Below are 12386 nucleotides of genomic sequence, written 5' to 3'. Positions count from 1 at the left end.
GATTCAGCAAGCGGCTCAAGCTGGGCTCCACGAACCCAGTGCCCAGACCTCAGCCCCGGAGATGCCTGCTATGAAAGCCCCAACAACTACTACTTATAGAAACAGAGTTTAGTGGCAGTAAATGAAAGATTCCCTGATCAGCCCAGGCCACATCCACCTCACTATCCGCCTATTCCCATGCTGCGAGAGGGTCCGTGGTAGTATACTCCCTGGCCTGCATGCAGCAACATCGAGGTGCAGCCCTTTGATTGTCTTAGATGCTGAACACGCCAGGGGGGCCTAATTAGCTGGCTTGGTGCACCGGGGACTGGTCCATGGGTCAGAACTGGCTCACCAGCAATAACGTAGTTAACATTCCAACCGCAATCCCGTATTGACTATAGACCCTCATTCACTTATGCTTCCTGACTCGCTTCAGACCGTGACGGTAATCACATGGTCCAAGAGTCCGAACATGCTTCAGAAACTGAGGTAGCGATGGGGTCCCCCCGCATGTGCATGGTGTAGAAGAGGGAAAAGGACCTAGAAAGTGGAAAGCCGGACCGACTCACATCTGAGGGTGGCCCTCCACCTCCCCAGAGAAGTGCCCAATGCGCGCTCATGTATGGGATGCCAAGCAGCAGCCAGGGTGTGGACCCGATTTTCCGCTCAACACAGCCAACAGCCCAAGGCCTCAGGCCAAGACATGGCGGCCAGCCTACACACATGCACCCGCATACATTCTGGCAGGCAGGGCACCCTAGCAGTGTTTGCCCAACACACCAGACAAGCAAACAACGCAATGCCATACCAAGGAGGCAAGCCCACCTGCCTAGGAGGTGGGCAAATCCCAAAAAAGAGGGCTTCAAGCAACCACCAAAGGCACCAAAACACAAACCACACCCAGGGCCGCTAGTAGGCACAGCATCAAAGTGGAGTGGCAGATGAACATGTGTGGAAAATCGAGGGATGCCCCACCCTTGAGGCCCAAAAGCTGGGCACCTTACTCATAGGGGAGTGGAAACAACATATCCTACCCCGGGAGGCCAGCTCATCCCTGACAAAAAAACGACCTGCTTCCACCTCCGAGAACGAGAACTCCACCTATCACGCCCCATCGCTCTTCATCTGTGCTCATCACGGAGCACCTGCGCTAGTGAGCACCCCCTCGGAGCCACAGCCCCTTCCCACGCCTCGGCCCAGTGAGATCTTAATGTGCCCTACCGTGAAGGAGGCAAATAAACTGCTCAGGGGGCAACCTCAAAAGTTCTCTTGTGGCACCCTCCCCGCACCTGATGGCTCGCAGATCATGGCCCACGGCATTGCGTACCCCACACTTCAGGGTGCTGCCCAGCCTGCTAAAGCTGGGGCGGAAACTGCCTGGATCCCGTCGCACTGGGGAGGGCCCGGGTGCTCACGTGGGCTCCTCCTCATGCCACTCGCTGTCACTGCGCGCAGTAGTGGTGGCACCTCCCGTCCTGACAGCATGAAAGCGTAAGGAAGGTTCGGACACCTTGCAGACCAGCTGTCGACCACCCGGGGGCTTCTCGCTCCGCCTGGAGGTGCCGACCGCATCTAGCACTCCAGGAGCCCGCCTAAGCCTATTGTGAGCCCCGCACGGCATGGACCAACAGCCCCTTAAAATACCCTCGGGAAGAGGTTTGGCAGCGGTGGGATCTGAACCCAAACCATAGAAATCACTGAAGCCTAACTCCAGGGCCTTAGACCACTCGGCCGGCTGGGGAAACCGCCAAACACTGGACCAGGGGAGCAACGCTAAACACCGGTCCGGGGGAGCTGCACACCCCCGGTGGACACCAGGCAATGGCTGGGCGGTGGCCATGCTCAATGTTGCAGGGGAGAGGGGGGGGGGGCGGGGGGAGCTTGGGAACATACTCATCGTGAAACCAGAACAGCTCCTGGACCCGACCAACGACACGTCTTGACGGTGGGGAGAAATCGGCACAAAAGTAACGCCGGATGGGTGGAGGAAGTATAAATACCTTGCCCCCCTCCCACTCGGTGCGCCAGAAGTGACGCGAGCAAAGCGCTGGACTTCGGTGACTCCAGAGGTCTGACCTCTTGACCGGCTTGGCTGTGCCATATGTGGCAATAAGGTGGCCGCCCTCTGAGGTGGGCCCCCTGCGTAGGCCACGGGCAGCCTACGAGAGGTCTCAAGCAATGAGGCAACTGTACCAGAATGATCAGCCATTGGAAACTACTGCTCAAAAACTGGACAGATTTTGCATTTACAGCCTGTTTAATTGCTATAACGACTGCAATTGAGAGTGCAAAACACAAGGGTAGACCCATATAGCTGAATCCATGAATTCCCATTCAACAGAGCTTAAATATCATTGATTTGTTTTCACAATTATCAAAGGCAGCACTAAAAGATATGGTTCTGGGGCTGTGGAAGTACTGATTTCAGACAGGTCTCTACCACAGCTTTGGGTTGACTTGCTTCTTAAATAGTAGAAAAGCTGGAGCAGCGTTATTTTACCACCTTAGACAGTGACAATGGTTGCTCATGAAAGGAACTTTAAAGGCATGTACTGTATTTGATTGGAAATGCAGTGGCATTCGAAGATATCACTAAAGTAAATAACAGAGTAACAGACAAAGCAACATAACGAAACAATTAGAACATAATATGCACAACACAGGAAAACAATCAATAATGAATGCAACAGTGAAACACAAAAATATCACACTGAAATAATGAAGTTCAAAAACACCCCAACATATACCCATAACAACAAAATATAAAAACATATGCATAAACCTTCTTGTCACACATTACCATGGCCAGAAATGTGCTTTCATAATACAGTGGTAAATGGTGTTTGCCACAAGTACCGCATTAACTTCAGGGCATGAACTAGTGGCAGTCAAAATTGTTTTTGTTCTGTCCCCAGATGCACATTTGTTAAAGAAAATAACATCATTGTTGCATGAAAATATTCTTATTATGGATTGTAAATAATGACCATAATTGCACTAGTACACATGGCTTAAATATGAACGGTTATTCATAATCATAAAGTCTTAAAATTAATTGAGGTGATGCATACAATCAATAAATATAATAGATTTACATACATTCTGTGTTTCTCACCTGAAACTGTGGTTTCATTTTGTTGCATCTGTCTTCTAAATCAGAAAGAGACTGGTTATTGTTTCCAATGCTGTCAGCTGGCGCTGGAAGAAGAATCTCCTCAAGATTTCTTAGGCTTTGTGTAGTCTAAATGAAGGAAAAAAAACATTCTCTTGTTATGCAGCATTCGCTGGCACCAAAATACCAATAGGCTGTGGTCGGTGCTATTATCGCACATGAATACAGACATACATGGACTCATCATTTGATCTCTAGTGCACTTTCATATGCTAAAATTGCACAGGATGTAAAATACACGTTCTTGAGGTAGCAGATAAAACATGTACCAGGAAGAACAGTGTGTGGAAAAGTGTGTGCAAACTTCTAGGGGTGCTCTAGACCCTTTGATAGCCAACGTCCTTACTTTTCAAGCCAAGTGGAATATTGGCACCTCAATTGTTTTCCAGCAGACGTGCAGGAGGATCATGACGCTCCTCCCTTCCTTCAACAATGGTAATAAATAGCATTTTACACCCTGTGCCCTGCATATATTGTTCATACTATGGCAGTTTAAAAGTGTAATTGTTTTTTTAATAACCACGTTTTATTGGGTTTAAGATCATCATCCATCAATAAGAAAATAACATTATCATATTTGTGTCAGAACAAACCATTGAACAATCAAAGTCATGAATATCAACATCCTCATCGATGAGGTAATGCTTGATACGCTCACCATCCCCCCCATATCTTATCATGTTTTTGTGGGCAGCCTCTTGCCTCATAAACGGGTTTTTCTTGGCATACACACACCAGTCAACTCCCCTTCTCCAGACTGAAACGGAGGGGGCCTCTGGCTATTTCCAGCTTCGGGGATGTCCTTTTAACAGGGAGACCACCCCTATGAAGATCCTTTTTGCTCTTGGAACCCAACTTACTCTAGAAGACCCAGCAGGGCCAACCGGGGATGCAAACCTATGCGGCGACCAAGCATCTCAGAGATCTTGCACCCCACCCTGCCCCAGAAAGATGATAAGGCTGGGCAGGGGACCAGCCACTTAAAAGAAGTTTGCAGCAGGGAAAAAATATCTCACGCATGCAGCCACAGTGACGCGGTCCATCCGCTGTAACCGCTGGGGGGTCAGATATGTTGCATGGAGATACTTAAGATTGATCAACTGAAGTCTTGAGGAAATCGCCAGTTCTCTTGGGGCCAAGCATGCCTCCCTCCAGTCATCCTCATTGAACTCGCCCATCCAGCTCTCCCATCTCTGCCAGAGAAGGAGGATCAGTCTCAGAGAGTGCATTTCGGCAGTCAGCAGTGATCAGACGTTCTTGGTTACCAAGACACCACGTTAGGCTTCTTCAGCTTTTATGACATTGTGGCTTTAACATGGAGCAAATCAACTGACTCTTGGAGTCATCTTCTCTGCCTAGGGCTAGACCACGGTGCAGCAGATACAGTTCAGTCTTTTTTGTAGCCTCTCTTTGCTGGGTCTAGGTGACAGCAGGGTAGTCCTTCTTCTGTCCTCTCTTCAGTGCAGATGTGATCTAATTTCTGGGGTGCCACTGTTATGCCCACTACAAGCCAGAGATATGGGACGACTAACTAGCTGTTCATGCTACCAAGTCCCTCCCTTTTGGTAATAACTTCCTGTCAAGTGTGGCATTCAGCTACCACAGGGTGCACTATTCTGCCCACTTTGCATGGCAGAACCTTTCTCTTGGTGTGTGGAGCTCCCTAGCCTATCCCAGAGGTGTGATACCTTGAGGTGACGCACCCACAAAAAAACACACATTTTGGCAATTGCCAAGATGTTTGCTAAAACAAAAGAGCTCAAACAAAAACAAAAGAGCAGCCCCACTCATGTGAAAATCACTCACCCTTTAACGGTGGCTTCCCCTTTGAAGCTTGCCATTTGAGCTAGCTCCCTGTTTGACCTTCGTGCTAGGCATAGGTCACACCTCCTGCATTGACAGATGCGTTGTGTTCCTTCTTCAGAGTCATCAGTAGGGCAGAAGGCTGTCTCGAGACAGCAGCTTTTGTGCAGCCGTAAATGGTCACTGGAAACATTTGGGCCACAAACTAAATTCGCTTGAGCAACAAGTTGAGTTAAATGCAATGATTTGTTTGATACCTTGAAGAAGTTAGCACTCCTGAGTTGTCAGTGTGTAACCCTGCATTCGCCAATGGGGCTACTAGACTTTCCACAGTAAAAATGACTATGTGGGGGTTTTCATTGTCACAACATGTCAAAACACATATCCTACTATTTAATGTAAGTACTCTGCCTTAGGGCTTATTAGGGATGATTTATATATGTTAAAAAGGAAAAAGCAAATGGCTCATTCGAGTGTGCAGTTTAAACTGCTCTACCAGTCTGCAGTGGCAGGCTGGGAGACATGCTTTACTTTGTCACACTCATGGTAGCATAACCAGAGCTGCAATCCACAAGGGGCACTGAACTTACAGGCCCTGAGTACCCCTGCTACCATATATTAGGGACCTATAAGTAAGTTAACGTATACTAATGGGTATAAGCCAATTAAACACACACTTTTAAGGGTCAGAGCACATGTACTGAGGCCTAGTCATTAAGGCACAGTCCACTACAGAGTATTACACCAGTACCTTATAGGCACAAAGTGGGGCATAAAAGTGAAGAAGAACCTGCAAAAAACATTTTCTCACAGGTGGGAAGGGCTAGGAGATGCAGGCACCAGGAGCAACAGTGGCAACACAAAGGGCACATTTGAATGGACAAACAGTCAAAAGCAAATGGCAAATCAGGTCAAAATGGCGAGAAACTAGGGCAAAAGCAAAAATAGTGGCAAAAACAAAGGCACAAATGCTGGAGAAATTTGACAAAGTAGCATAAAATAATGACACATACGATGAAAAGTACAACAAATAGTAGCAAAAACAAAGGCACACTAGAGGAAAGGAGAGACAGAACAAAGGATACAGAGGATAACCACACAGGCAAGAACAAAGGTAATAAAAGAGTGATGTAGTAGCGAGACAGAGGAGACAAAGTGAGGCTGGAGCCTCAATGCACTGGAGGCAAGTCCCAAAGGGGCTTCACTGGTCAGACAACTGTTTGCAGGTAAGTCCTGGGCAGGGCTAAAACTTAGCACCGGCTTGATGCTTTTCTCATAGAGGTTAGGGAATGTGCTCCAGAAGTTAAAATGAGCACATTTTCTATACGTTTGTATTATCCTTCTCAGCGATGAGAGAATAACGTTTGATATTATGACAAAAAAATGTACTTCCAACATCAGAACAGCCTGTAAGTGGATTCTTCAGTGTACTATTACAGCTACCAACAGTGTTCTAATTAGCAACTAGAGCACTAACATTTTGTTTTCATGACAAAACTCCGGCACACATTAACCCCTTCGCCACGGTGCTAATTCCCTCGTGGCGTGGGGGGAAGGAGGGCCGCGCACGGCACCGCAGTACTCATGACGAGCTGAGCTCATCATGAGGCACAGTGGAGCTGTGCTCATGACGAGCTGAGCTCATCATGACTCCGTCCACTTAACGGAACGCCCCGTACAGGAGGGGAATTAGCCCCGTGTGGGCGTTCCACGGCCGTTATGACAAGCTCAACTCGTCATGATCACAGCTCCACTGTGCCTCATGACGAGCTCAGCTCGTCATGAGCCTCGAAGAGGTTAAGTCATCTTGATGCAATCAAAGCTGTAAAACCGAAAACTTTCATTAGAATTAACAAAATGAGGGGTTAGTTTTGTCATGGAAAATATGGTTAGTCCTCTAAAAAGCGAACATGAGGACGCATCTTTTATAGATTCTCAAACGTCTTTCTCATCTATATCAGTACAAAATTATGAAATGCAGAGAGGAACATGTACTTTTAATAACAGCAGCAGTTAGGTAAATCTGTGGATATCAACTGCAGCTTCACCACAGAGTTCTAGAGTGATAACAATGTGTATTCAATACAAAAGTGAGACTCACCTGACGGCCATTATGTTTGAATAAGACCAGTCAAATGTAAAGTCTTTCCTGAGGAGCAAGCTGAAGTAAATTAACATTGAGATGTTTATTCAGGCATAAATCCAACAGAGTCAAAATGGGAGGAGAGTTATGGGTTTTTAGTAATTTGAGGCATAATGTATTTCTAAAGGGCTGACAGTAGTTAAAGAAAGAAATATCCTCATAAATACAGCATCCTCTTTCAAATCTGTTTACTCAGCCTACCATTCTTCTCAGTTGCTTAACAGCTACTTAATTTAAAAAAGTAACATTTTGGTTTGGTCGACAAATATATATATATATAAATACACACACAAAGGTTAAAGTGATGTTAATAGTTTGGTTCGGTGGTAAGACCTTAACGTTAGTTAAAAAAAAGAACATAAATTCACTGAAAAAAAACAATGGCAAAAGTGAGCTAAGGGTTAGGTGTTGGAATAGGACACAAGCTAATGTCACAAATTCAATAACCACTGAAATACATCAATGATAGTTTAGTGAACTAATTATAACATGCAATCCCATCACGCACTGCTTATGATGTCACATATCACTCACGACATGTTAAATTACATTACTGATGACATCATTCATGACTTCTCAGGTATAGCCTCCACACAGACCATGCATCCACTTGACATCTGGACTTGGCTCTGTACCTTGACTCTGTAGCTTTCCCTATGGACAGACCCTGCGCCCAGCCCTCTTCATGTAGCCAACGCTGCTGTGCATGGACTTGGCCATGTGCTGCACTGGATTGGCCACAGGGCCTCACCTGGGGGGGGCAGCCCTGACCACTTAAACCATATTTGTCCAGCTTTTAGCCCTTCAGAGCAAATGCTGACCAGAGTCCATTGTTCAATGGTGTTCAGTGGCCAGCTCCAAGTCTCCCATTCTTTAGGGTTAATACATGTAAAAAGACAATAGCATCCATGAAAATTGCTTCACCTTTGAAATATTTAATTTCTCTTTTTATCTTTCGATAGCCTACAGACAAACTTATATGAGTCCAACCATCAATTTTGCATCACTCCTCATTCACAAAGCCTATAGCACAGTGTCAGAATCATTGGTTGATCTAAGTATTCTCAATAATATTAAATATAATCAGGGATGTCATCAACAAAATCATTTAACATGTCATAAGTGATATACATTTGAGGTCATAAGCAGTGCTTAATATGGGCACAAGTTAAAGTAGTCATTCAAGTTTAACTGTTGTATTTCTGTGGTTTTGGGGGCTTTATAACATTAGCTTGTGTCTCATTCAAACACCTTACTATAACCTCACTTTAACCTTTGTTTTGTCAGTAAGCAAATATGAATATATTCACCTAGCATGACAGTGAAAGGAAATATATATATATGGGCATTTTCACATTTTTTACTACAGTGCAGAGGTCAAATTCGAGTTTATTAGAACAGTACAGCAAAAGTGACATGAGAAAAATATGTTTTAATATTTCAATGATATAATGTTGTATGGCCTAACTATCCCGAAATCGGCTTAATTAGGGAGTTTTACTTTACTTTTTGGTTATTTTATAAACGCTGCTTTTTTACTTTATTTGTATCTAAAAACACTTATGTTTGTTTACCTTGTCTTTTGTGCAGCACTCCACTCTCTAATGGGGTGGGTACTTGTGAAATATTGAACAGTAAATGGAAAACTGCAAAGTAAATAGTCAGTTCTGAAATGCAATGTCAGCATTATTGACCATGGTGATGCATTCCTTATTATTATTGAAAATAATACTGTTTGATTTTTTTTTTTGAGGAGGTCAGTCAGTGAAAACGTCTCTCTCATTTGGCAGGACAAGAAGGTATCAGTAAAATGGCAACATATTTTTTTCACTTTAGTTTGCTACATAAAATTTCACTTTGCTACAAAAAATGTGGAAAAATAAAAGACATTATTTTAATTATTGAGATTTTATTTAAAACAAGAAATTAAATTAAAAGAAAGGATTATTAACCCTTAAAGAGCTTAAATTCCATGCGTGCAGAGGATGATCGAGAGACACAGTATGAGATAATTTAGGTGAAATGCTTACTTGGCGCCTGATTTAGAGTTTGGAGGATGGGTTGCTGTGTCACAATCGTGACAAATGGCCAATCCGCTTTTTTATAAGTGCATTATATCCTATCATAATTGCAGATCGCCGATCCGTAACTTTTCTGACTGAGTACTCTCTGCCACACACTATATCAATCCCTTGGTCTATTTGATATTCGATGGAATAGGACGGATGTTGGCTAAAATGGCATATTAGCTCAAGTTAACCACAATTCTGAGCATCAATTGCACACCCTGTAATAGTGATGGGTATATTAACTTGTGTTTTACCCCATTCCAAGATGCAGAAACTGAGGACCTAATTCACATAGATTAATATTCACTTTTGTGAAGGTGTACTATTTTTTAGGTATTCACAAAATATGAGCCTAGTTTTACCACTCTGCACTCCCTCTACATATGTGCGCACAGTTCTCCGCACCTTGATACTCCACAGTCGGGGCAGAGAACTCTACCCCTCTACTCTACTCTACTATACTTGAAACACAGCAACCTGGGAGTACACTATGAGGATTTCCTGACACACATAGACCAGGATTACTTGCTGCCTACACCCGCTAGTTAGAGCCGGTTTGGATCCCCTCCCGGGATTTATATTCACCTTTACTTGACCGGAGCTTACCTTGCTCAAACAGACACCTAGTCGTGATTCTTTATTTGGAGTTGACTACTTTTATGGAGGGAGCACTTCTCAGTACCTGATTACTGCACACTGATGATATTATTCCATATGGTAACGAGCCCTGCCGGGTTGGAAATATCACCGGTAGAGCGACCTATTGGCAAGTTTACCCATTTTACAGCCCTGAGGAGTCGCGAAGACACTGTTCCCACACGACGAAACACGTGTCGGCTGGTTGTGGAACCATTAAATCTTTATTAAGCACCTCTTTGTTAATGATTTATTGTGATTCTGTTGACTTTGGCCTTTCCTTGATGATGTGTCAAGTATAGTTCCTATACTTGGAACACAGCAACCTGGGAGTACACTATGAGGATTTCCTGACACACATAGACCAGGATTACTTGCTGCCTACACGCGCTAGTTGGAGCCGGTTTGGATCCTCTCCCGGGATTTATATTCACCTTTACTTGACCGGAGCTTACCTTGCTCAAACAGACGCCTAGACGTGATTCTATATTTGGAGTTGACTACTTTTATGGAGGGAGCACTTCTCTTTACCTGATTACTGCACACTGAAGATATTATTCCATATGGTAACGAGCCCTGCCGGGTTGGAAATATCACCGGTAGAGCGACCTATTGGCAAGTTTTCCCATTTTACAGCCCTGAGGAGTCGCAAAGACACTGTTCCCATGCGACGAAACACGTGTCGGCTGGTTGTGGAACCATTAAATCTTTATTAAGCACCTCTTTGTTAATGATTTATTGTGATTCTGTTGACTTTGGCCTTTCCTTAATGATGTGTCAAAACTATACACGACTGTGAAAGATTTCTGTTATTGTGTGCATAGGCAATACTGTAATAATGACTGATGGTAGAGGTTTGAACCACCAGACTTTCAGGAGAACTTGGTCAGGAAATTAGTGTTGCTTGCCACTGGCCTGTGGCGTTTGGCAACTTGCTTGTTCACCAATGGGCTTGAAAAAGCATTTGCCCATGTACCTATCATTGTACCATTCAGGGCAACACGTGCTCAGAGGAAGTGTGTCCAGGTTGCACAACCTCTGTAAGGACTTTAGGTTTGACCTCCAAAGAGGGATGTTGTAGAGCCAAGACCTCCACTTCATGCCTAAGGACCACAGCAAAGGAAGCACTCTCTTCTGTTGGTGGTTCAGGGAGAAAGATCAATCCAGGATCAGGTGATGTATGAAGCCCATAGGCCTCCTGCAAGTTCATATACCAATTATCATCACCATGGTGTGGGGGTAACACATCCCCTTCAACAGGATTGTCATCTGCAAATGGTGGTAGACACTAATCAGAGTCGGAACTAACAAGCTAGTGAAGCATCTGCACTTGAAGGTTCCCTGTGGAACAATGGGGCCTGAAAGTGTTGTGTGCCAGATGGAACCAGAAGAGTGTCAAAGGTGCACAACATAGCCGCTCAGAATGCCTCGATGTGTTGCAAAGTAGCCAAGGAATCAGGGAATTCAGAGCACATTGGGGCCAATGTTGGAATTGGCTTCTTGGTGAATTGGGAGTGAGATTGAGTGGCATGTTGATGCTATTGAAACTTCTGTGGAGACAGATAGTGGGGGTATGGGGGACAAGTCCTACTTGGCATATTGTGGTTCTGCTTCATCTTAGATCTGGACTTACCCAAAGACTTTGACCGCATGAGTGAGGTCATCGGTGCAGGAGTGGCCTTGCAGAGGGAGGGAGCCTGCACTTCTGATTTCGAGCAAGAGGAAGACTGGAGAGGTTTCTTCTGGTGTTTGTTGACATACAGCTTCATTTCATGGCTCCAAATCACTTTTAGGTTCATGGGGGCACACTCCTCATGCAACTTGCAGTCGTACCCCATGCCTAAACACCAAAGGCATACCTTGTAGTGTTGTGTGGTTCAACAGGGCTTGCACACAAGTCTCCATTTTGGTTACATGTTTAAACTTAACATCTTTTTCTAAACTGTGATTTTTACATGCCTTGAACTTACACTATAATATATTTAAAAATTATTCTGTTTGCAGCATTTTTTTTAGCAAGCATTTTAACATGTCGTTCATACCCACTGTTCAAGGCTAAGGAATAATAAAAGCAATGCCCTTGCATTTGGTTGTCCGGTTGGAGATAGCTGAGTCACAAGACAAATAATCACATTAGCGCTGCACCTCTGACACAGTGCAACTGGAACAGTGCTTTTATTATATAAACCAGCTGTGAGCCAAATTCGGTAGAGAAGCACTTCTGCTGATTATCCTGGAATGTTGTGCTTGAAACTGAGATCCAGCCCTGCTGACTCTAACCGTTTATCCTGCAAAGTATGGTAGCCTGATCTACATCAGATTTGTTTCCTGATATATCATAGACAGGTATGACGGGTTCGGTTGTCCCAAGATATCTGGCCGAGGGTACTCCCACAATGCTCTCGATAGAAAAGGTAGTATTAGGTAGGCGCATAAACATAAATATAATCATAATCACACTGTTACGTTATAATGGTTTGACTGGATGCTGGTTAGAATGCTTTGTTTCATCCTACTAATAATTGCAGCTCATGCTTTTTTCACAAGAATACTACAGTTGTTTCAATAAATGTTTGAAAAG

At 44.4% G+C, this 12386-nt stretch overlaps 1 protein-coding gene across 3 annotated transcripts in view; it reads right to left on the bottom strand.

The window, feature by feature from the left end:
• Positions 1 to 12386, bottom strand: part of CCDC141 (coiled-coil domain containing 141) — an 808330-nt gene that overhangs the window by 199151 nt on the left and 596793 nt on the right. For all 3 annotated transcript variants that reach the window (XM_078681492.1, XM_078681494.1, XM_078681493.1), the window contains exon 14: positions 3098 to 3223. In XM_078681492.1, the coding sequence (XP_078537618.1) occupies positions 3098 to 3223 (126 nt within the window). The remainder of the gene's footprint in view (positions 1 to 3097; positions 3224 to 12386) is intronic.

Source organism: Lissotriton helveticus, chromosome 3_1, assembly GCF_964261635.1.
Source record: "Lissotriton helveticus chromosome 3_1, aLisHel1.1, whole genome shotgun sequence".
In the NCBI taxonomy this organism is placed as follows: Eukaryota; Metazoa; Chordata; class Amphibia; order Caudata; family Salamandridae; genus Lissotriton; species Lissotriton helveticus.
The sequence above is the reverse complement of the archived record's forward strand: the minus strand, read 5'-3'. Positions and strand labels throughout refer to the sequence as shown.